This window comes from Lepidochelys kempii, chromosome 8 (assembly GCF_965140285.1).
Source record: "Lepidochelys kempii isolate rLepKem1 chromosome 8, rLepKem1.hap1, whole genome shotgun sequence".
NCBI classification, from domain to species: domain Eukaryota; kingdom Metazoa; phylum Chordata; order Testudines; family Cheloniidae; genus Lepidochelys; species Lepidochelys kempii.
Genome location: NC_136387.1, coordinates 39,105,513 through 39,130,930, shown reverse-complemented (window position 1 = coordinate 39,130,930; position 25,418 = coordinate 39,105,513). Strand labels below are relative to the sequence as shown.

Below are 25,418 nucleotides of genomic sequence, written 5' to 3'. Positions count from 1 at the left end.
GGGCTGGGGAGGGAGCTGTTTCTGGATGGTACCTTGCAGAGGGGCTGGGTGCACGTGCAGCAGCTGAGTTGGGGACTTTGGCATCTGTTGGGACAACCACGGAGATCCACTGGCTGGGAACTGGGGTGTTCGTGGTGGGCGGGGAAAGGGGAGCTGATACAGGGGGAAGCTGCAGAGACGTATGTCCCAATTTCCCAGCTGTGAAACTCTAACCCCAGTGAGCTAGGGATACTTTAATGCATGGAGTTCTTGTAAGCGTCTTCCTGGCTGAGCTCTGCTAAGCACACTTCTCAACGCCTCCAGTTAGCTGAGTCAAGCTGCAGAGCTGGGGGTTTGGAACCTGCCCACCCCAACCACACCGTTGCTCAGATACTCTTCAGCATTGCGCAGTTGGCCAGGTGCACTCTGGGGGTATCCTTACTGGCCCCTGCACAGGCAGTACAGCAGAAGGGGTGGCCCGGGTCTCTCTGTCCTAGGTACAGCTTCACCGTGTACCCAGCAGTGCCCGTTGGGGTAGGGGCTGAAGGCTGCAGGCCTAGGAGGTGGATGTGCGATGGGGGCAGACAGCAGCCTGCCAGAAGTCCCAGCGCCTACCCACAAGAGGAGAGGAAAAGAGAGGATAACCGTCATGGGGCATCTGCTCTGCAAACAAACTGGGCCAGGAGGTGCCTATGGGGGACTTCTAGGGGGAGCTGGGTGGGCCCGTCAGAGATTAACTGATGTGCGCACGCGTGTGTGTGTGTGAGAGAGAGAGACAATGGCAGCCTATACAAAGGGCTGTCTCTAGTTACCTGGCAGCTGCTGAGCACCTCATCAAAAATGCAGGGCCTCTAATGAGGAGTCGTAGAGGTCTCCGTGAGCCCACCCGGTGCTGCGTCTGCAGCCATGTAGCATTGAGGGCACCCAGGCAGGGTGGGCTCATCAATAATGCACCCGCTTTCTCGAGGACTTGACACCACGCTGCAGCTTGGGTTACCAGTTAATAGCTTCGGTTACCGCTGATCTCAAAGAGCCCAGCCAGGGGCCAGTGAGAGAAACCCAACCCTGCTTGCTCTGGGGTGTGATTTGGATGGGACAATGCACAGGGATGGCTGGATCGGTTTTCAGATGAGAAGGTTGTCACGGAGTGTGGGGGAGTCCAGGCCCTGCACCCCTCTTGCTGGGATCCACTGAGACTCTCAGCCAGCCAGTAAAACAGAAGGTTTATTGGACAACAGGAACACAGCCCCCAACAGAGCTTGTGGGTACAACCAGGACCCCTCAATCACGTCCTTCTGGGGGAGCAGGGAGCTTAGACCCCAGCCCTGGGGTTCCCTGTGTTCCTCCACCCAGCCCCAAACTGAAAACTAAACCCACCCAGCAGGTTCCCTGCTGCAGTCTCCGTCCACATTCCTGGGCAGAGGTGTTACCTCCCCCTCCCCCTCCTGGCTCAGGTGAGAGGCTCTCAGGTCTCCCATCCCCAGGGCACATTCCCAGGTCAACACTCCCCCCTCCCTGCTGAGTCACATGGTCACATCTCTCCCCCCTTCGAGACTGAACTGAGCGGGGTCACTGAGACCAGTGACCTGGGGAAGTTCGGGGCCCCCTCTCCGGGACAGCGCATCCGCTATCAGGTTGGCACTTCCCTTCACGTGGGCCACGTCCATGTCGTAATCCTGCAGGAGCAGGCTCCATCTCAGGAGCTTGGCGTTGGCTCCTTTCATCTGGTGCAGCCAGGTCAGGGGAGAGTGGTCGGTGTAGACGGTGAAGTGTCGCCCGAAGAGATAGGGCTCTAGTTTTTTGAGGGCCCACACCATGGCCAGGCACTCCTTCTCGATGGCCGCGTAGTGTTGCTCCCGGGGTAGCAACTTCTTGTTCAGGTACACGATGGGGTGTCTCTCCCCCTTTTCATCCTCCTGCATTAACACCGCCCCCAGTCCCGTGTCGGAGGCGTCGGTGACCACCACAAAGGGCTTGTCAAAGTCTGGGTTTGCCAGAACTGGGCCACTGACCAGAGCCTCCTTCAGCGCCTGGAAAGCCTCCTGGCACTGCTCAGTCCAGACCACCTTGTCTGGCTTCCCCTTCTTGCATAGCTCAGTGATGGGGGTGGCTATGGCACTAAAGTGGGGCACAATTCTTTGGTAGTATCCTGCCATCCCGATAAAGGCTTGGACCTGCTTTTTGGTGTGGGGAGCGGGCCAGTCTCTGATCACCTCCACCTTGGCTGGTTCCGGCTTTAGGCGGCCGCTCCCCACCCGATGGCCCAGGTAAGATACTTCCGCCATCCCCACCTTGCACTTCTCCACTTTTACAGTCAGCCCAGCCCCTTGGAGTCGGTCCAGCACTTGTCTAACCTGGGACACGTGGTCCTCCCAGGTCTGGCTAAAGACACAGATGTCATCAATATACGCCACGGCAAAACTCTCCATCCCCCTCAGGAGCTGGTCCACTAGGTGCTGGAAAGTGGCCGGCGCTCCCTTGAGGCCGAAAGGCAGGGTCAGGAACTCATAGAGCCCCAGAGGGGTGATAAAGGCCGATTTCAGTCGGGCATCTGCATCCAGCGGCACTTGCCAGTAGCCCTTTGTAAGGTCCATGGTAGTGAGGTACCGAGCTCCTCCCAGCTTGTCTAGGAGCTCGTCCGGCCTGGGCAGGGGGTAGGCATCAGATACAGTGATGGCATTGAGCTTCCGATAGTCCACACAGAACCGGACCGACCCGTCCTTTTTGGGGACCAGCACCACCAGCGAGGCCCAAGGGCTGGCAGATGGCTGGATCACCCCCAAAGCCAGCATGTCCCGGACCTCTCTTTCCAAGTCCTGAGCAGTTTTCCCTGTGACTCGGAAGGGGGAGCATCTTATCGGCGGGTGCGACCCGGTCTGCACCCGGTGGACAGTCAGATTAGTGTGTCCAGGCTGGTTGGAAAACAGCTGTCGGTACGGATGCAGCACCCCCCTGACCTCAGCTTGCTGGGCAGGGGTTAGCTGATCCGAGAGGGGAATTGTTTCCAGGGGGGAACCAGCTCCGGTCCCAGGGAATAGATCTACTAAAGGGTCATCTCCCTGCTCTTCCCACTGTCCACACACGGCCAACACCACATTCCCCCTGGCATAATATGGCTTCATCATATTCACATGATACACCCGGCGGTGGTGCGCCCGGTTCGACAGCTCCACCACATAGTTTACCTCATTGAGCTGCTTGACGACCTTGAGAGGGCCCTCCCAGGCGGCCTGTAGTTTGTTCTTTCTCACTGGGATGAGACCCATCACCGGATCCCCGGTGGCGTAGGCACGGGCCCGCGCTGTGCGGTCATACCAGACCTTCTGCTTCTTCTGGGCTCTGGCCAGATTCTCCCTGGCCAGGCCCATGAGTTCAGCCAGTCTCTCTCGGAAGATCAGGACATACTCCACCACTGACTCTCCATCGGGAGTGGCCTTCCCCTCCCACTCGTCTCTCATCAGGTCCAGGGGGCCCCTCACCCTCCTGCCATATAACAGTTCGAAAGGCGAAAATCCAGTCGACTCCTGGGGCACCTCCCTGTATGCGAACAGCAGGTGAGGTAAATACTTGTCCCAATCCTGCGGGTGCTGGTTCATAAAGGTTTTCAGCATCATCTTTAGCGTCCCGTTAAACCTCTCCACCAGCCCATTGGACTGGGGGTGATAAGCTGAGGCCCAGTCGTGCCGGACCCCACATTTCTCCCACAAGCACCGGAGCAGGGCCAACATGAAGTTGGAGCCTTGGTCTGTCAAGACTTCCTTGGGGAACCCCACTTGGCTGAAAATGGTCAGGAGCGCATCGGCCACGGTGTCTGCTTCAATGGAAGCTAAGGGTACTGCCTCGGGGTAGCGGGTGGCAAAATCTACCACCACCAGAATGTATTTCTTCCCCGACCGGGTCGTCTTGCTGAGAGGCCCCACGATGTCCATGGCCACCTTCTGGAAAGGCTCCTCTATGATGGGCAAAGGTCTCAAAGCCGCTTTCCCCTTGTCCCGGGCCTTCCCCACCCTCTGACAGGGGTCACAGGATCAGCAATACTGCCGGACCGTGGTAAAGACCCCGGGCCAGTAAAAGTTCTGTAGCAACCTCTGCCGGGTGCGCCGGATTCTCTGGTGCCCTGCGAGGGGGATGTCATGGGCCAGGTACAGTAGCTTGCGGCGATACTTCTGGGGGACCACCAGCTGCCTCCTTATCCCACAGGACTCTACTTCCCTTGTGGGAGCCCATTCTTGGTACAGGAACCCCTTCTCCCACAGGAACCTCTCCTGGCAGCCTCTCCTCATGGTCCGTACCCCCCTGAGGTCGGCCAGGTCCCTGAGCTTCCTCAAGGAGGGATCTTTCCTCAACTCAGCCTGGAACTCAGCAGCTGGGGAAGGAATGGGGCCCGGTCCCCCCTCAGTGGCCAGGTCTGAGGCCTCCGCCTCTCTGAGCCGTACCCCTCAGCGCTCCCTCCCCACCAGGGTAGGGTCCTGCACCTCCGGTGTGGTACCCTCCCCGAGGTCAGGGTGCAGTGCCCCTCGCCGGCTCTGGCTACGGGTCACAACCAGGGCGGTCTGGGGCTTGCTTGGCCAGTCCTCTAGGTCTCCCCCCATCAAAACTTCAGTGGGCAAATGGTGGTGCACCCCCACATTCTTGGGGCCCTCCTTGGCCCCCCATTTCAGGTGTACCCTTGCCACGGGCACCTTAAATGGGGTCCCGCCCACCCCTGTCAGGGGCAGGTAGGTGTTGGGCACCACCCGATCTGGGGCCACCACCTCGGGCCGGGCCAGCGTCACCTCCGCGCCTGTATCCCAGTATCCATTGACCTTCCTCCCATACACCTCCAGGGGAACAAGGCACTCTCTCCGGAGGGACAGCCCCGCGCCCACCCTGTAAACCGAGCACCCTGAGTCCAGAGCCTCCAGCCCTCTGGTGGAGCTGGCCTGGGGTACTCTTCCCTCCTGAGCAGGTGGTAAACTGGTAGGCCCCCTTTCCTGGGTCGTCTGCCCCTCGTCCAGCTGGGTCCCTACCCAGTTAACCCTGGGTAGGTTGGGTCTGCTCAGTTTGTCCCTGAGCCCGGGGCACTGGGACCGTACGTGGCCTCTCTGGCCACAGTGATAGCAGCTCAGGTCACGTTGGTCCCCTCGAGCAGGTCGGAGGGGCCCGACGCCAGGCGTTCCCCTTTGGAGGGGGTTCTCCCTATTTCCCCGCTGGGAGGCCCCCTGGTGACTCTCTCTCTGCATCGGGGGGGGGCCTGTTCTTTTGGGGCTCCTCCCGGCTACCCCCTGACCGACTGTTCATAAACTCGTCGGCCAGCTGCCCTGCGTGCTGGGGGTTCTCGAGCTTTTTGTCCACCAACCACAGCCTCAGGTCGGAAGGGCACTGTTCATACAGTTGCTCCAGTACGATTAGGTCAAGCAGGTCCTCTTTAGCTTGGGCCCCAGCTGTCCACTTGCGGCATACCCCTGCATCCGGTTGACCAGTTGTAGGTAGGTGACCTCAGGCGTTTTACGCTGACTCCGGAACCTTCTCCGGTACATCTCGGGGGTCAGCCCAAACTCACGGAGCAGGGCCTGTTTGAACAGTTCATAGTCCCCTGCCTCCGGCCCTGTCATCCGGCTGTACACCTCCACGGCTTTGGGGTCCAGTAAGGGGGTGAGGAACTGGAGCCTGTCTGCGGGGTCAACCCTGTGCATCTCGCAGGCATTCTCAAAGGCTGTCAGGAAGCTATCTATGTCCTCCCCCTCCTTACGCTGGGCCAGGAAGCACTTATCAAAGTTCCTTGCAGTCTTGGGTCCCCCCTCACTCACCACAGCCGGGGCCCCACTGCTCCTCAGCCTGGCCAGCTCCAGTTCATGCTGTCTTTGTTTCTCCTTCTCCTGACGTTCATGTTGACGTTGTTTCTCCTTCTCCACCTGCTCATGTTGACGTTGTTTTTCATGATCCTCCAGCTCCCTCATTTTCATCTCCCTCTCCCATTCCAGCCGCCTCCGCTCCAGAGATGGGGAGCTCTGCCGGGAGGATCCCCTGCTGGCTGCTGGGGTCAGGGTGCCCTCGGTATTCGCTGTGCTTCCCCCAACCCCTCCCCCAGGCATAGGTAGGAAGGGTCTCGGGATGTCCTCGGCAGCAGTCTGACCCCTCCCAGCCCGGTCAGGCCCCAGGGCCCACGCTGCGTCTGCCGGGCGGCTCCCCTCAGGGACAGGGATCGGGTCATCCAAGCGATCCCTCTCCTCCAACTGGGCAATCAGCTGTTCCTTGGTGGACCTCCCGATGCGCAGCCCCCTCTGCCTGCACAGCTCCACCAGGTCGCTCTTAAGGCGTTTAGCGTACATCTCCCTGCTGGTCACTCGCAGGCTGGGCAGCTTCCCACGGTTTCCAGGAAAAGCCCTTAGTGTGCCAGTCCTTCTTGAGGTCACCGACTCTTTGCCAGGGTCAAGCTGCAGACTCCTCCGCCCCTGGGACCACTCGCTGCAATCCCCCGGGGGACCCTGTTACTGCAAAAGTCCTTCTCTCTGGTCACACATTCCCAGGGGTTAACTGCCCCCGGAAACCGTCTCTCTCTGAATCTTCAGCACGCCTGGTCCCTGTCAATTCCCCTTCGTTTTACTGTTCCCCAGTCACTTACTGCAGGGTGCAGTACATCCCACCGCTACCACCAGTTGTCACGGAGTGTGGGGGAGTCCAGGCCCTGCACCCCTCTTGCTGGGATCCACTGAGACTCTCAGCCAGCCAGTAAAACAGAAGGTTTATTGGACAACAGGAACACAGCCCCCAACAGAGCTTGTGGGTACAACCAGGACCCCTCAATCACGTCCTTCTGGGGGAGCAGGGAGCTTAGACCCCAGCCCTGGGGTTCCCTGTGTTCCTCCACCCAGCCCCAAACTGAAAACTAAACCCACCCAGCAGGTTCCCTGCTGCAGTCTCCGTCCACATTCCTGGGCAGAGGTGTTACCTCCCCCTCCCCCTCCTGGCTCAGGTGAGAGGCTCTCAGGTCTCCCATCCCCAGGGCACATTCCCAGGTCAACACTCCCCCCTCCCTGCTGAGTCACATGGTCACAAAGAAAAGGAGTACTTGTGGCACCTTAGAGACTAACCAATTTATTAGAGCATAAGCTTTCGTGAGCTACAGCTCACTTCCTCAGATGCATATCGTGGAAACTGCAGCAGGCTTAAGCATCTGAGGATATGCATCCGATGAAGTGAGCTGTAGCTCACGAAAGCTTATGCTCTAATAAATTGGTTAGTCTCTAAGGTGCCACAAGTACTCCTTTTCTTTTTGCGAATACAGACTAACACGGCTGTTACTCTGAAATGGTCACAAAGGTTGATTTGGGAGGGTAGGGGGAGATCGGCTGCCTTCAGTGTTCACAGCCCCAGGGCCCACCTCTCACACCCTCACCTGGTGGCAGAGATCTCCCGCTCAGCATGCAGCTGCCCCTTGTCTCAGGGAGTGAGAAGCCAAGCCACTGGGCAAAACAAGGCATGCCCAGGCAAGCGCTCTGACAGCTCCGGGCCACCCCAGCACCAGTGCCAACCTGTGTGTGTATATTCTACCTCCTGGGAGCTGGGCCAGTGCTCGTTGCCTACAGCTTCCTGGGGCAGAGAGTAGCTAGTACCTCAAATACCCCAGCCCCAGCAGGGCCTCAGGGGTCTGTCCCCTTGCAGTGAGGGTGGGTGGGATGGCTCCAGGACACTCCCCAAAAGCCCCCCACACAGCTAGGTCAGGAGCTGGAGCCACCAGCCAGCTTCCTGCCCTGCCAGCAGCAGTGGGAACAGACCCACCCCCTCTGGGCCTGGAACATGAGCCTCGCCTGTCTGAGCTGCTGGACCCACTGTGAGCTCCGAGCCAGTGGAGTGCTCTGTGTGCCAGCCCCTGGAAGGGGACAGAGAGCTGTGCTCCGTGAGCCTGGGGGACACACAGCCCCAGCCCGGAGAACAGAGCAGAAAGCCACAACCTCTGGGCAGGCAGAAGAGCCTCAGCAGGGCTGGGATCCCAGGAACTTCCTCCCAATCACCGCCGTCTGTCCTGCCCACCCTGCCACTGATAGTGAAATGCACCGGAAGCAGCGAACACAGGCTCCGGGGCAGACCCAGCGTGGCCCCTGACCCCACAGCAGCAGGACCTGCTCCCAGCACAAGTCGGGCCCACATGATCAGACCCACAGAGGGCAGGTATGGTCGTTCCTGCCAGAGATCTCGGTGAGGGGCACTGCTCAGAGCCCAGATGGAACGGTCAGACATCCAAGGAGAGACCAAAGCCCATGCCAGGGTGCAGCCCGTCACCCTGAGTGCCCTCTGGGGATGGGGATGGGCTCAGTTGTGGCATTTGGCTTGGCTTGGTTTTTTATTATGCATTTAATTCCAGCCTCTGCCATGTTCCAGAGGTAACCCCTTGGGATCCCTGGCCCAGGTCATGTGACTGGGGCAAGGGAACAAAGCCAGCATCCCTGGGTGTCACACATTAATTCCCCAGGCCCCTCCCCCTGCTCTCAGGCTCCCATAAGCCCACTGCATCGCCAGCTGGCTGTACATCCAGCAGAATCCACCCTGGCCCGGCTCTGTGTGACTGAAGAGTGGGTTTGGGAGCTGAGGCAGAGCTGGACAGGCAGGCACCCAGACTCAGGTTGCTGTTAATGGAGCATGACCACTGGGAGGGTCCCTTCAGCCGTGCTGGAAAGTCGGATGTTTGAAAACCCCGCTTTAGAAACCCATTACCTAGAGGAGAGGCAATCAGTTGTTCTCCTTAGCCCCAGGACAGGACAAGAAGCAATCGGCTTCAGTTGCAGCCTGGATGGTTCAGGTTGGACATTAGGAAACATTCCCTACCAGTCAGGGTAGTTAAGCACTTGAATAAATTGCCCAGGGAGGTTGTGGATTCTGCCAGTGGAATTTAAAGAGCTGGTTAGACAAACACTCATCAGGGATGGTCATAAGAACAGCCATACTGGGTCAGACCAAAGGTCCATCTAGCTCAGTATCCTGTCTTCTGACAGTGGCCAATGCCAGGTGTCCCAGAGGGAATGAACAGAACAGGTATCATCAAATGATCCACCCCCCTGTCGTCCATTCCCAGCTTCTGTCAATCAAAGGCAAGGGACACCATCCCTGCCCATCCTGTCTAATAGCCATTGATGGACCTATCCTCTATGAATTTATCTAGTTCTTTTTTGAACCCTGTTATAGTCTTGGCCTTCACAACATCCTCTGGCAAGGAGTTCCACAGGTTGACTGTGCATTGTGTGAAAAAATATTTCCTTTTTTTTGTTTGTTTTAAACCTGCTGCCTATTAATTTCATTTGGTGTCCCTTAGTTCTTGTGTTATGAGAAGGAGTAAATAACACTTCCTTATTTAGTTTCTCCACACTAGTCATGATTTTATAGACCTTTATCATATCTCCCCTTAGATGTCTTATCTAAGCTGAAAAGTCCTAGTCTTATTAATCTCTCCTCATATGGAAGCTGTTCCATACTCCTAATCATTTTTGTTACCCTTTTCTGAACCTTTTCGAATTCCAATATATCTTTTTCGAGATGGGGCGACCACATCTGCAGGCAGAATTCAAGATGTGGGTGTACCATGGATTTATATAGAGGCAATATGATATTTTCTCTCATTAGCTATCCCTTTCTTAATGATTCCCAACATTTTGTTCGCTTTTTAGCCTACCACTGCACATTGAGTGGATGTTTACAGAGAACTCCAGGAAGTTTTTGGAAAGCGTAGGGGACAATTTTCATGTTCTCTCCACAGGTATCGTTGCGGAGAGTGGACCAGATGATATGTCTGGGGCGAGAAAGCAGAAGGAGACTCCGCTGGTTGGAAGGCATGAGATGCGCTGTCCTGAGGTTGGGGGTTCCACGACCACCACTCCCAAGAGGAGAAGGCGGGTGGTGGTGGTCGGGGACTCTCTCCTCCGGGGGACTGAGTCATCTATCTGCCGCCCTGACCGGGAAAACCGAGAAGTCTGCTGCTTGCCAGGGTCTAAGATTCGCGATGTGACGGAGAGACTGCCGAGACTCATCAAGCCCTCGGATCGCTACCCCTTCCTGCTTCTCCACGTGGGCACCAATGATACTGCCAAGAATGATCTTGAGCGGATCACTGCGGACTATGTGGCTCTAGGAAGAAGGATAAAGGAGTTGGAGGCGCAAGTGGTGTTCTCGTCCATCCTCCCCGTGGAAGGAAAAGGCCTAGGTAGGGAGCGTCGAATCGTGGAAGTCAACGAATGGCTACGCAGGTGGTGTCGGAGAGAAGGCTTTGGTTTCTTTGACCATGGGATGGTGTTCCATGAAGGAGCAGTGCTGGGCAGAGACGGGCTCCATCTTATGAAGAGAGGGAAGAGCATCTTTGCCAGCAGGCTGGCTAACCTAGTGAGGAGGGCTTTAAACTAGGTTCACCGGGGGAAGGAGACCAAAGCCCTGAGGTAAGTGGGAAAGCGGGATACCGGGAGGAAGCACAGGCAGGAATGTCTGTGGGGGGAGGGCTCCTGCCTCATACTGGCAATGAGGGGCGATCAACAGGTTATCTCAAGTGCTTATATACAAATGCACAAAGCCTTGGAAACAAGCAGGGAGAACTGGAGGTCCTGGTGATGTCAAGGAACTATGACGTGATCGGAATAACAGAGACTTGGTGGGATAACTCACATGACTGGAGTACTGTCATGGATGGTTATAAACTGTTCAGGAAGGACAGGCAGGGCAGAAAAGGTGGGGGAGTAGCACTGTATGTAAGGGAGCAGTATGACTGCTCAGAGCTCCGGTACGAAACTGCAGAAAAACCTGAGTGTCTCTGGATTAAGTTTAGAAGTGTGCGCAACAAGAGTGATGTAGTGGTGGGAGTCTGCTATAGACCACCGGACCAGGGGGATGAGGTGGATGAGGCTTTCTTCCGGCAGCTCACGGAAGCTACTAGATCGCATGCCCTGATTCTCATGGGTGACTTTAATTTTCCTGATATCTGCTGGGAGAGCAATACAGCGGTGCATAGACAATCCAGGAAGTTTTTGGAAAGCGTAGGGGACAATTTCCTGGCGCAAGTGCGAGAGGAGCCAACTAGGGGGGGGCGTTTTTCTTGACCTGCTGCTCACAAACCGGGTAGAATTAGTGGGGGAAGCAAAAGTGGATGGGAATCTGGGAGGCAGTGACCATGAGTTGGTTGAGTTCAGGATCCTGACGCAGGGAAGAAAGGTAAGCAGCAGGATAAGGACCCTGGACTTCAGGAAAGCAGACTTCGACTCCCTCAGGGAACGGATGGCCAGGATCCCCTGGGGGACTAACTTGAAGGGGAAAGCAGTCCAGGAGAGCTGGCTGTATTTCAAGGAATCCCTGTTGAGGTTACAGGGACAAACCATCCCAATGAGTCGAAAGAATAGTAAATATGGCAGGCGACCAGCTTGGCTTAATGGTGAAATCCTAGCGGATCTTAAACATAAAAAAGAAGCTTACAAGAAGTGGAAGGTTGGACATATGACCAGGGAAGAGTATAAAAATATTGCTCGGGCATGTAGGAATGAAATCAGGAGGGCCAAATCGCACCTGGAGCTGCAGCTAGCGAGAGACGTCAAGAGTAACAAGAAGGGTTTCTTCAGGTATGTTGGCAACAAGAAGAAAGCCAAGGAAAGTGTGGGCCCCTTACTGAATGAAGGAGGCAACCTAGTGACAGAGGATGTGGAAAAAGCTAATGTACTCAATGCTTTTTTTGCCTCTGTTTTCACTAACAAGGTCAGCTCCCAGACTGCTGCGCTGGGCATCACAAAATGGGGAAGAGATGGCCAGCCCTCTGTGGAGATAGAGGCGGTTAGGGACTATTTAGAAAAGCTGGACGTGCACAAGTCCATGGGGCCGGATGAGTTGCATCCGAGAGTGCTGAAGGAATTGGCGGCTGTGATTGCAGAGCCACTGGCCATTATCTTTGAAAACTCGTGGCGAACCGGGGAAGTCCCGGATGACTGGAAAAAGGCTAATGTAGTGCCAATCTTTAAAAAAGGGAAGAAGGAAGATTTTGGGAACTACAGGCCAGTCAGCCTCACCTCAGTCCCTGGAAAAATCATGGAGCAGGTCCTCAAAGAATCAATCCTGAAGCACTTGCATGAGAGGAAAGTGATCAGGAACAGTCAGCATGGATTCACCAAGGGAAGGTCATGCCTGACTAATCTAATCGCCTTTTATGATGAGATTATTGGTTCTGTGGATGAAGGGAAAGCAGTGGATGTATTGTTTCTTGACTTTAGCAAAGCTTTTGACACGGTCTCCCATAGTATTCTTGTCAGCAAGTTAAGGAAGTATGGGCTGGATGAATGCACTATAAGGTGGGTAGAAAGCTGGCTAGATTGTCGGGCTCAACGGGTAGTGATCAATGGCTCCATGTCTAGTTGGCAGCCGGTATCAAGTGGAGTGCCCCAAGGGTCGGTCCTGGGGCCGGTTTTGTTCAATATCTTCATAAATGATCTGGAGGATGGTGTGGATTGCACTCTCAGCAAATTTGCGGATGATACTAAACTGGGAGGAGTGGTAGATACGCTGGAGGGGAGGGATAGGATACAGAAGGACCTAGACCAATTGGAAGATTGGGCCAAAAGGAATCTGATGAGGTTCAATAAGGATAAGTGCAGGGTCCTGCACTTAGGACGGAAGAACCCAATGCACAGCTACAGACTAGGGACCGAATGGCTAGGCAGCAGTTCTGCGGAAAAGGACCTAGGGGTGACAGTGGACGAGAAGCTGGATATGAGTCAGCAGTGTGCCCTTGTTGCCAAGAAGGCCAATGGCATTTTGGGATGTATAAGTAGGGGCATAGCGAGCAGATCGAGGGACGTGATCGTTCCCCTCTATTCGACATTGGTGAGGCCTCATCTGGAGTACTGTGTCCAGTTTTGGGCCCCACACTTCAAGAAGGATGTGGATAAATTGGAGAGAGTCCAGCGAAGGGCAACAAAAATGATTAGGGGACTGGAACACATGAGTTATGAGGAGAGGCTGAGGGAGCTGGGATTGTTTAGTCTGCAGAAGAGAAGAATGAGGGGGGATTTGATAGCTGCTTTCAACTACCTGAAAGGGGGTTCCAAAGAGGATGGCTCTAGACTGTTCTCAATGGTAGCAGATGACAGAATGAGGAGTAATGGTCTCAAGTTGCAGTGGGGGAGGTTTAGATTGGATATTAGGAAAAACTTTTTCACTAAGAGGGTGGTGAAACACTGGAATGCGTTACCTAGGGAGGTGGTAGAATCTCCTTCCTTAGAGGTTTTTAAGGTCAGGCTTGACAAAGCCCTGGCTGGGATTATTTAACTGGGAATTGGTCCTGCTTTGAGCAGGGGGTTGGACTAGATGACCTTCTGGGGTCCCTTCCAACCCTGATATTCTATGATTCTATGAATTTCCTGGCGCAAGTGCTAGAGGAGCCAACTAGGGGGGGCACTTTTCTTGACCTGCTGCTCACAAACCGGGTAGAATTAGTGGGGGAAGCAAAAGTGGATGGGAATCTGGGAGGCAGTGACCATGAGTTGGTTGAGTTCAGGATCCTGACGCAGGGAAGATAGGTAAGCAGCAGGATATGGACCCTGGACTTCAGGAAAGCAGACTTCGACTCTCTCAGGGAACGGATGGCCAGGATCCCCTGGGGGACTAACTTGAAGGGGAAAGGAGTCCAGGAGAGCTGGCTGTATTTCAAGGAATCCCTGTTGAGGTTACAGGGACAAACCATCCCAATGAGTTGAAAGAATAGTAAATATGGCAGGCAACCAGCTCGGCTTAATGGTGAAATCCTAGCGGATCTTAAACATAAAAAAGAAGCTTACAAGAAGTGGAAGGTTGGACATATGACCAGGGAAGAGTATAAAAATATTGCTCGGGCATGTAGGAATGAAATCAGGAGGGCCAAATCGCACCTGGAGCTGCAGCTAGCGAGAGACGTCAAGAGTAACAAGAAGGGTTTCTTCAGGTATGTTGGCAACAAGAAGAAAGCCAAGGAAAGTGTGGGCCCCTTACTGAATGAGGGAGGCAACCTAGTGACAGTGGATGTGGAAAAAGCTAATGTACTCAATGCTTTTTTTGCCTCTGTTTTCACTAACAAGGTCAGCTCCCAGACTGCTGCGCTGGGCATCACAAAATGGGGAAGAGATGGCCAGCCCTCTGTGGAGATAGAGGTGGTTAGGGACTATTTAGAAAAGCTGGACGTGCACAAGTCCATGGGGCCGGACGAGTTGCATCCGAGAGTGCTGAAGGAATTGGCGGCTGTGATTGCAGAGCCATTGGCCATTATCTTTGAAAACTCGTGGCGAACCGGGGAAGTCCCGGATGACTGGAAAAAGGCTAATGTAGTGCCAATCTTTAAAAAAGGGAAGAAGGAGGATCCTGGGAACTACAGGCCAGTCAGCCTCACCTCAGTCCCTGGAAAAATCATGGAGCAGGTCCTCAAAGAATCAATCCTGAAGCACTTGCATGAGAGGAAAGTGATCAGGAACAGCCAGCATGGATTCACCAAGGGAAGGTCATGCCTGACTAATCTAATCGCCTTTTATGATGAGATTACTGGTTCTGTGGATGAAGGGAAAGCAGTGGATGTATTGTTTCTTGACTTTAGCAAAGCTTTTGACACCGTCTCCCACAGTATTCTTCTCAGCAAGTTAAGGAAGTATGGGCTGGATGAATGCACTATAAGGTGGGTAGAAAGCTGGCTAGATTGTCGGGCTCAACGGGTAGTGATCAATGGCTCCATGTCTAGTTGACAGCCGGTATCAAGTGGAGTGCCCCAAGGGTCGGTCCTGGGGCCGGTTTTGTTCAATATCTTCATAAATGATCTGGAGGATGGTGTGGATTGCACTCTCAGCAAATTTGCGGATGATACTAAACTGGGAGGAGTGGTAGATACGCTGGAGGGGAGGGATAGGATACAGAAGGACCTAGACAAATTGGAGAATTGGGCCAAAAGAAATCTGATGAGGTTCAATAAGGATAAGTGCAGGGTCCTGCATTTAGGACGGAAGAACCCAATGCACAGCTACAGACTAGGGACCGAATGGCTAGGCAGCAGTTCTGCGGAAAAGGACCTAGGGGTGACAGTGGACGAGAAGCTGGATATGAGTCAGCAGTGTGCCCTTGTTGCCAAGAAGGCCAATGGCATTTTGGGATGTATAAGTAGGGGCATAGCGAGCAGATCGAGGGACGTGATCGTTCCCCTCTATTCGACATTGGTGAGGCCTCATCTGGAGTACTGTGTCCAGTTCTGGGCCCCACACTACAAGAAGGATGTGGATAAATTGGAGAGAGTCCAGCGAAGGGCAACAAAAATGATTAGGGGTCTGGAACACATGACTTATGAGGAGAGGCTGAGGGAGCTGGGATTGTTTAGCCTGCAGAAGAGAAGAATGAGGGGGGATTTGATAGCTGCTTTCAACTACCTGAAAGGGGGTTCCAAAGAGGATGGCTCTAGACTGTTCTCAATGGTAGCAGATGAGAGAACGAGGAGTAATGGTCTCAAGTTGCAGTGGGGGAGGTTTAGATTGGATATTAGGAAAAACTTTTTCACTAAGAGGGTGGTGAAACACTGGAATGCGTTACCTAGGGAGGTGGTAGAATCTCCTTCCTTAGAGGTTTTTAAGATCAGGCTTGACAAAGCCCTGGCTGGGATGATTTAACTGGGAATTGGTCCTGCTTCGGGCAGGGGGATGGACTAGATGACCTTCTGGGGTCCCTTCCAACCCTGATATTCTATGAACTATCCACAATGACTCCAAGATCTCTTTCTTGAGTGGTAACAGTTCATTTAGACCCCATTATTTTATATGTATAGTTAGTCCTGGCTCAGTGCCGGGGGCTGGACTACATGCCCTCTGGAGGGCCCTTCCAGCCCTAGATTGTGGTTATCCTAGCCCGCACTATGCTGAGCCATCCCCCATACATAACCACACACTAGCCGCGATGAGCCACACTACCCCTTTGTGCCGATGTACCTGACATGCATGGTCAGATGGCTGTTGTCAGACGCATGTGCCCCTCTCTTACACTTGCCCCTGGCGTGCCCTGCCCGTGCCCCCAAGCCTGTGCAGGCGTGTTGGGCTCCTGTCAGTGCCTCGCTGACTGCTGGCCCTCCCTCCATCATTCCCTTGCAGCTGCGCATCGCCTGCAAGGACGTGCCGGCCGCGACGCTCTACGACGTGCTGCATGACACCCACTACCGCAAGAAATGGGACTCCAACGTCATCGAGACCTATGACATCGGGCGCCTGACGGCCAACGCTGATGTGGGATACTATGCCTGTGAGTAGGGGCAACGGGGGGCTGGGGAGGTGGTGGAACAACCCTCCCCTCCCCTGGGCCCCTCACCTGCCACCCTTCCCGTCAGGCAGGGCCTCAGCCCTAGTGTTGCCAGGCATCTGGTTTTGGACCAGAAAAGGGACCCTAGCACCTCCGGTCGGCACCTGGGCTGTTAAAAGTCTGGTCGGCGGTTCAGCGGGGCTAAGGCAGGCTCCCTGCCTGCCCTGGTTCCGCGCTGTTCCCGAAGGAGCCACAAGGTCCCTGCGGCCCATAGGCAGCCAGAGAGCCTCCACGCACTGCCCCCGCCCAAGTGTCAGCTCCGCAGCTCCCATTGGCTGGGAACCGTGACGAATGGGAGCTGCGGCAGCTGGTGCCTGAGGACACAAAGGCACTGCACAGAGCCGCCTGGCTGCCTATGTGCCTAGAGGCCGCAGGGACCTGGCAGCCACTTCCTCGGAGCCGCTGTAAGTGCCGCTAGGACCTCGCACCCCCTCCCACACCCCAATCCCCTGCCCCAGCCCAGAGCCCTCTCCTGCTTCCCAGACCCCTCATCTCCAGCCTGCACCCCCCCCTGCACCCCAACCCTCTGGCCCAGTCTGGAGTCCCCTCCCACACCCCAAGCCCCTCATTCCTGGCCCCGCCCAGAGCCTGCACCCGCAGCCCAGAGCCCATACCTGCTCCCTCTCCCCAACCCCAGCCCGGTGAAAGTGCGTGAGGGTGGGGAAGAGTAGCAATGGAGGGAGTGGGAAATGGAGCAAGTGGGGGGCAGGGCCTCTGAGAAGGGGCGGGGCAGCGTTTGGTTTTGTGTGATTAAAAGGTTGGGAACCGTACGTGGCCCTGCGCGAGGTCCTAGCTGTGCGAGTGAACCCAGGGCGGAATGTCCCTGGGAGGGGGTGGGGGGACATGGCTGCAGGTGCTTGAGGTATAACAGACTCTCTCCCTTGCAGGGAAGTGCCCGAGCCCCCTGAAGAACAGGGACTTCGTCACCCTGCGCTCCTGGCTGCCCCTGGGCAACGACTACATGATCATCAACTACAGCGTCAAGCACCCGGTGAGCCCCTGCCCTGCCAATTGCAGCTCTGCTCCTGCTGCCTGGCACCACCCAGGGGAGCCGGGCCTCTACTGAACACCACCTCTCCTGCCAGCTTGTCTGCCCAGCCTGGCATCAGGCACTGGACTTTTGGCTCAGGGGTAGGGCTCAGGGCAATGCTGGTGGGAAAGGCCCAGCCAGGCCAAGCCTTGGTGCTGGCCTGGCCTCCCAGCCACAGGAGGCACAACTTGAGGCAGAGCGGGCTGGAGCATGGCCCCTGTGTGGCGTGGCTGCCCGGTGAGCCTGTGCACAGCAGGCACTGAGCTGTGTGCGGTGTCTCTCTGCAGAAGTACCCACCGCGGAAGGACTTTGTGAGGGCTGTGTCCCTGCAGACGGGCTACCTGGTCAGGGCCAACGGACCCCACGGCTGCACCCTCTACTACCTCACCCAGGTGGACCCCCGAGGTGAGCACCCAGCATGGCACATGAGCCAGGGGGAATGCTGCAGTTCCTTCTGCTGGGGCAGAGGTGGCTTGGGGGGCAGAGGCAGCTCCATGCAGGGGGAGGTAATGCTTGACATGCTGTACCTGGGGGGAAACACCCCCGCAAAGCGATGGGGCCAATTTCTTGGCACCCCCCAAACACAAAGTTGGTGATGAACAGTGAAGCAAGAACATGGAGCATCCCCGGGGGGCCTGTCCCCAAGGGAGTAGCCAGCCCTTTGCTTCCCTTCCCTTCCCAGTCGGGGCAGGGGAGATCAGTAGGGCAGCAGAAGACTATGTGAGAGCCAGACAGACAGACACACTGAGCTCCACCTGTCTGCCCAGTGCCCATGGGCTGGTGGGGCTTGCTGCCCACTCCCCCTGCCCCCCATCCCTTTTCTCCGCTAGGCTCCCTTGGGGACACTGCTGCACTCCTGTGCCCGCCTTGGGTGGCCTGGCCCATTGGTTAGTGTTTGCCAGCTGCTGTGCCCTGTGCTCGGCTCCACCCGGCTCGCACCATGGTTATGTGCTGCAGCCTTCTCTTCCCTGCCCTCACATCAGAACTAGCCCCTGGTCCCCCACCCCCGAGCCCATCTCCAGGCACCAGCTTTCTGGCATGGAGAATGGGGCAGCAGTCCCACGGTGGCAATTCGGCGGCATCTGCTTGGGGCGGCAAAATTGGTAGAGCCACCTCTGTCTCCAGGGCACTGACAGCCCCACAGCCGTGCTCCCTGAGCCCATCCCCAGGGCACTGACAGCCCCACAGCCCTGCCCCCCAAGCTCTGAGCCCATCCCCAGGGCACTGACAGCCCCACAGCATGCCCCCTCCAAGCCCATCCCCAGGGCACTGCTAGCCACACAGCCCTACCCCCCAAGCTCTGACTCCATCCCCAGGGCCCTGCCAAGCCCCACAGCCCTGTCCCTGAGCCCATCCCCAGGGCACTGCCAGCCCCATAGCCCTGCCCTCCAAGTTCTGGAGGCTGCTGTTGGCTAAGCAGCTGTTGATATAGGTTTCAGGGTCCCAGGGCAGACCAAACCTGCCCCCTCCCTCAGGGAGCAGCACGGTGGTGCTGAGGCTCATGGGATTTCTGTTGCTGGGGGGGCGCACTGAGTACCCCTGGACTGATGTCACTGAGGTGGGGAGGAAGCTATAGAGGGCCAGAGTCCAGCCCTCTGCCCTGCTCAGCCCACAAGAAGAGACAGGTCCCTAGCCACTCCGAACAGTGCTGAGGAGGGAGCCCCCCTTCAGCCATGGGGCTGGGCACCCCACAACTCTAGCACTGGGATCAGTCAGGAGCCACCACAGCAATGGGGCTGAGAGGGGCACTCAGCCAGCTAGGAAAGGCTTGGCCCCTGGCTTATCCTGCAAGATCTGGTACCTCCTCTGCCTGCCTTGGGTGTGGTTGCTGGGCCAGCAGACCCAGCCCAGCTGGGGAGCTCTCACCTCCTTCCCAGAGCTCAGCTGGATGGTTATGGTTAATTACAGCTGCAGCCAGTATCCTTGGAGCTGCTTAGACCTCCCACCTGAGCCCTGCCCCAAGGAGCTCCCTGTGGGATTCAGGCAGGGGCCTGGTGGCTTCCATGGGGCACGCCAGGGAAAGCTGCTCCTCGGTTTTATGCATAAACTGGTTTCCTGGTGCTGTCTGCAGCATTACTGACCTTCTGGGGTGGGGGAAGAGACCAAGCCACCCCACTGTACAGCAGGAAGGCCTAGGAGCCCTGGGGAGTGCTGGCCCTGTCTACACTAGTGCTCCAGCTCTGACATCACAGGAGATTAAACAAGAAACTGAAGTGCAGACAGGAGCTTAGACCCCTTGTGATGGGGCATCGGCGCCAGGGAGGGACGGCCCCACGGAGTGTACACTACCTGCTGTCAAGCTGCCTTTCTGGTATTTACGCCGTTGAACTGCCAGACACAAGGACAAAGAGGGACAGGCAGCCCCAGAGGAGCGCTGGGGCTGCCTCACTTGCTGTCTGAGTAACTCGGGTTTGTTCTAGGTTCGTTACCAAAGTGGGTGGTGAACAAAGTGTCCCAGTTTGTGGCTCCAAAGGTAAGCTGGGTGCGGAGGCGGCTGGGTTACCGCATGCTGGCAGGAGCAACGGGCGCCAGCGGGTTCATCCAGCTTGCAGCACCGCTCCCCTTTAGCAGAGTGACACCTAAGCCACACCTGGAGGCTGTTATCAGTGTAAGGCCTGGTGAATGGAGCAGTCTCCGACCTGGCCTGGCCATGCCCCCGGGGGCTCTGCTTTCCCCACTCTGCTCACATAGGCCTCAGCTACACTAGAAAAGAGTTTGCCGGGATAGCTACACCAGCTGTTGACCCCTGGTAGTGACAGCTTGCAATGGCAAAAAGGCCTTTTGTCTTCTCAGCACCGGCTTGGCTAGTGCAGCTGTGCAGAGCGCCCCGTTGGGGTGCAGCGTGACTGGTGCTGTTCTGCCAGCATAATCACACCCTGTGGGGTATGAGCTATCCCAGCAAAGGAGATTACAAAGACTGGAAAAGAGACAACTGAGGAGGACTATGATAGAGGGCAAGAAAATCATGGCTGGTGTGGAGACAGTGACTACGGAAGTGCTATTCCCCCCTTCACATAGCACACAAACCAGGGATCACCCACTGAAATTAATAGGCAGCAGGTTTAAAACAAACAGAAGGCTGTACTTCACACAACGCACAGTTAACCTGTAGAACTCGTTGCCAGGGGATGTTGTGAAGACCAAAAGTATAACTGGGTTAAAAAAAGAATTAGGTAAATTCATGGAGGATAGGCCCAAATGGCTAGTAGCCAGATGGGCAGGGATGCAATCCCATGCTCTGGGTGTCCCTGGTCTCTGACTTCCAGAAGCTGGGAGTGGATGACAGGGGATGGATCACTTGATTGCCTGTTCTGTTCATTCCCTCTGAAGCACCTGGCATTGGCCACTGTCAGAAGACAGGACACTGGGCTAGCTGGACCATTGCTCTGACCCAGTAGGGCCACCCTTATGACTCTTTTGCTGGTATAAGCTGCATTTCCACAGGGAGTTTTGCCAGCAGAGCTATACTAGCCAACAGAGCTAAGCCAGCAAAACTTGGCAAAATAGACCTGGCCCAGGTCATTGGCTAGAACTCACACCAGGTTCATATCAGTGTCCCATAAGCAAATAGCCACCAGATGCAGGAATGGGCTTCCCCTTACTGACCCCTTCCCCTTACTTTTGGTACTGGGAGCTAGCCAACCAAAAAAACCCCACTGAGTTTTAGTAAAGGGACAACAATCCCCTTATACACAGGTGCCTGTGGGCCCAGGGAGGAGCAGGGCAGTGACAGGGAAATACAGCTGGGCAAAGCAGGAAGAGACAAGGTTCAGGTAGGCCAGCCCTGTGCAGCCACGGTATACCAATGGCATGGGTTGGCCCACCAGATCCTACCAGTGCAGCAGAGAAAGGGGAATCGCTCTGGGGAAGTCCTTCCCTGTCCTGATGGATCCAGCCACCTCATGCATATAACGCAGTGGCACTGTGCTGCAGCCTTGAAGATCAATTAGACCACAGGGTGTCCAAGCCACTGCCCCATGGTGCTTGTCAAGGTGCATTCTGTGCGACACATGGTCAGTGGTGAGCAGCTGCCTAGGCCTGGGCCATCTAAGTGTGGCTGTGAGTTCACGCAGCTCCCAGCACTGTGGGCACACAGCACGTCTGTGACTCCATCCCTTGCACACGCCCCCGTCCACTCCGCTGGTGTGAGTTCACGGGCCTCTTGTTGCAGCTAAGAGCCTCCAGAGCTTTGATTTGCTCAGGCCTGCTCCAGGACTTGCCACTCCCTATGGAACTGAGTTGTCTCTAAATAGCTGCAGCAGCCCAGTGGGGGTGGGCACAGGGAGGAGGTTCAGGGACTGTGGTGCTGTGTGCACTGCACGCCAGGACATGCTCGGAGCACAGGCTGAGCCAGCCTGACACACCAACAGCAGGAACTCAAGGCAGAACATTTCCCCTGCTGGGGCACCCTCAGGTGACCCCACACCCAGCCTTGGGGTGCCATGGCACCAGCCCTCCTGGCCCCTCCCTCCCTGTTGCTGGGAAGGGGGTGGGGAGCGCTGTGCACGGTGGGTGATGCTGGGAGGGGCGTCCCTGTTTCCTTGGTTGCTGCAGGGAGGTTTTCCCTCTTCCCTGGGGCACTCAGGGTCTCCTGTCCTTGCCCTCCAGTGTGTTGGCCCTTCTCTTTCCTGGCTGTGTGTGTGGTGGGGGCAGGGAGAGGTGTTCCCCTGCTCTGGGATGGGGCTGGGTCTCTAATCCTAGTGGCTACAATGCCAGTCTGGCTGGCAGCATGAGAGCAGGGATGGGGCTTCCACGGCATATGTAGCCTGGGGCTCCTATCCTGCCTCTTGTGCGTGGGGCTGGAGCCAAATCAATACCCTGCATGTGAGCATGGCTGTGAGGCCACAGGCAGGGGAGGGCTCCCACTCCCACCCTCCTGCATCAGGGTCCCCTTTAGGGGACCCTCACCATCCCAGGGGAGCCTGGAAAGGGGCTCAGGAGGAAAGCACCCAAGGGCGTTGCCCAGGCCTGGCGAGCTCCGGCCAATGGGAATGGACTGCAGGGCAGGCTCCAGCCCTGGGCCCCGGGGGGATGGGCAGACTGCCAGTGGGGCTCAGTGACAGGCTGGGGCTGCTCTGCCCCTCCAGGCCATGAAGAAGATCTACAAGGCAGGGCTGAAGTACCGGGAATGGAAGCAGAAGCATGAGCCTGGCTTTAAGCCCTGGGTGTACCCAGAGCAGAACATGCTGCCCAGCATCAGCCTGGCCGAGCTGTCCCTGCAGCATGCCGACTCCCTGGAAAACATTGACGAGAGTGGCCTGGCTGAGGACAGGACGCATATCAGCGATGATGAGGCCTGAGTGGGGCCCGCAGCCACCCTGCACCTGCCAGCAGGGTGGGGGAGAGGCCAGGTTCCTGCCCCTTCCACTGCATGCTCAGGGGCAGTCAGCACCATTCTCCCAGCACCACAGAAGCCTGGCAGCGGATTGGGGGCATAGTTCCAAATTTGTCTCCAGTACTCCTGGTGTGAATGTATCCTTCAGCATCTGTTCATCCTGCTCCTGGCACACAGAGCCCTCTGTTCAGGGGAGAAAGAACTGCCCCCACCCACCCACCTGGCACACAGAGCCCTCTGTTGGGGGAAATGCCCCTACTTTGCCTGACCAAAGGCCCTGTGAGCAGCTGCCTAGCCCCCTGGGGATGCCCTGGCCAGAGACAGAGAGCTGGCTGTGTAAGGAGGAGCCCCAGTCTGTGCAGATGTGTTTCAGGGCTTCTCAGGGGGCTGGGGACGGCTGGGGTAGGGCAGGGAGTAGGCATCAGCATTCCTACCCCAGCTATTTCTCGACTGCTGCTGGATCTAGTGGGGCTCTAGACAGCTGGATGTCCCGAGGGGGATGGACTGGCCCAAGCTGCCACCATCTGTCCCTGCCCCAGGCTCTGCAGCAGCACAGGAATGACTTAGGCCTGTATTTCCCCTCTCTGCTCCCATCCTCCCACCCAGCAGCTCACTCAGACAGGATGGCCCCTCCCAGACCTCAGTGGTCCTGGCCCTGGGTCACCTGCTCAGCTCAGGGGTGCCTCCTCAGCCCCACCCCCAGTGTCTGGCCATCCCCCCTGTGGGGCTACTCCAGCCCAGCACCATTCTGGGGCCTTGGGAGCACGTGGGAGTGGGCCAGGAGACTGGTTTGGTCTTTCCTTCAAGACCTGGGACTGGACCCAGCAGGGTGGCTGCTCTCCAAACCACTGGGCTCCAACCGATGTTTTTCCCAGCGATTCTCCTCCAGCGTTTGCTGCTGCTGCTGTGATTTCTACCAAACCAATAAAGGAATTGGGGTGTGAGCGTGCTTCCTTTGGAGCGACACACCGGGGTGCACAAGCAACACCCAGATGTCTGCGGCAGCAGGTCATTGTATTTAAATGCATGAGGCACTGGGGGTGCCGTGGGGTAGGGAGAGCCTGGATGGGAGGGACAGACTCCACCTTAGCCAGAGAGAACCAGGCTCCTGGCACAGAAAATGACTGTGGTCTGGGGTTATGTCAGCCAGGCGCTGGAGGAAAGGCAGCAGACACTGAGGAGCACTCAGCTCACACCAGCACGTCACACAGGGATGTCACTAATATGAAGGTTTCTCTGCATCCAACAAAGGCTGGGACAGAAATCCCCACAGAAGTGGAGCAGGGCCAGGCTGAAATCACAGATCTCCAGCTCAGGAGAGGAACAGGGTTTTCAGGCCAGGGCATTAGACACAAACAGGCCCATGATGAGAAATTAAAGCTATAAACGACTGACTGCCATTGCAAGGAGCTGAAACCCCGACTAGGTGACCTGGAATATTTGGCCCTGGGGAGGCTCTCAGCCGAGCTAGCCCTGCTGAGCCCTGGGAGGGACAAAGAGCAGCGGGGGCTGTAACAGCTGGTTCTGAACTGTACAGGGAGGGAGATGCGGGCATAGAAGTGAGGAGGGGGCCTTAGTGAACCCAGTGAGATCAGAACTCTGAGCTGAGGCAGCGCCCCAGGAGCTTCGGTACAGACAGCTCTCCCAAGGCCTGTGAATGCCAACACACAAGCAGCCTCCCACTCGGTGAAGGATACCGGCTGCTCCCTGTTGGGGGAAATCAAAGACACAGGGTCGGAGAAAGCAGTAATAACATGGCGGGTTGATGACCCGCATGTAAACCGGCCAAAGGTCACTTCAGGACAAGGGTTAGGGAAGCAACGTCTTGACACCTTGCCCAGCTGCATTGTGGAATGGCTGGTTCTGGAGTGCACAGGAGAGGTTTCACTCACGGTCATCCTGAGGCACAGCTAGAAACCGGTTTAAGAAGTAACTAGGATCGACACACTAAGCAATAGTGATCTCATTAGAATTCAGTTCAGCATCCTTAGCGGTAGGGTGACCATACATCTCATTCTGGCTGGCAACAGTCCCTTTTCTAAGCCCTGTTCTGGCTATCCTGACTTTTTTGGCAAACCTGGGTATTTGTCCCATTTGCTCTTGGCAACTGGTCAACATCAGCACTTGGCAAGAGAAAATGGGACAAATGCCCACTTTTGCCAAAGAAGTGGGGTGTGCACCCTTAATGGGGCACAGAAAAACATGTGGGGGATAAGAGGCAACCCCAGCCCTGCTGACGGGGGGCCGGGGGGGACAGCCACCAGCGACACCAGCCACCTTCGGGGCAAGCGGAGTTCAGGTGAGGAGCGACGCCAGCCCCATGCAGGGAGCAGGCTGGGCTCCGACAAGAGCCCTGTGCAGGGGGAGGGGGGCAGGGCTCAGGTGAGTGGCTGAGGCCAGCCCCGCAGTGTGCCGTTGTCCCTTTGGGAAAGATGCTTACCCTACATAGGGGAGGGATTGTTTTAAAAGCAGTGAGCTTTGGAAAGGGGCATTTCAGTCACTTAGGAAGCTTGTCTAAGGGGCCTAGAGTGAAAAGGGAGGCACTAACATCCTTCCATGCAGCAGGGAGGTCCCAGGAGGCCTGGCTAGCGCTACACAGGGACGCCAGCAGGAAACTGTAACTGTAGCTTAGCCGAGCCAAAAGCCTCCTTCAAGAAATGGAAACGGCCCACGCGAGGGTAACAGAGAGGGCGTAGATCACGGCAGGAAACAGCCCAGGTGAAAATTGGGAGGGCAAAGAGCCAACAGAAGGAGCAAAGAATCCCCAGGTTCAGTGTGCCC

General features: G+C 56.4%; 1 protein-coding gene across 2 annotated transcripts in view; it reads left to right on the top strand.

Moving 5' to 3' along the window:
* LOC140915812 (START domain-containing protein 10) overlaps positions 1 to 23,581 on the top strand; it is a 99,235-nt gene extending 75,654 nt beyond the window's left edge. For both annotated transcript variants that reach the window (XM_073356191.2, XM_073356190.2), the window contains exons 2-6: positions 16,068 to 16,215; positions 17,160 to 17,263; positions 17,590 to 17,707; positions 19,723 to 19,775; positions 22,390 to 23,581. In XM_073356191.2, the coding sequence (XP_073212292.1) occupies positions 16,068 to 16,215; positions 17,160 to 17,263; positions 17,590 to 17,707; positions 19,723 to 19,775; positions 22,390 to 22,602 (636 nt within the window). In that variant the 3' untranslated portion in view covers positions 22,603 to 23,581. The remainder of the gene's footprint in view (positions 1 to 16,067; positions 16,216 to 17,159; positions 17,264 to 17,589; positions 17,708 to 19,722; positions 19,776 to 22,389) is intronic.
* The last annotated feature ends 1,837 nt before the right edge of the window (positions 23,582 to 25,418 follow it).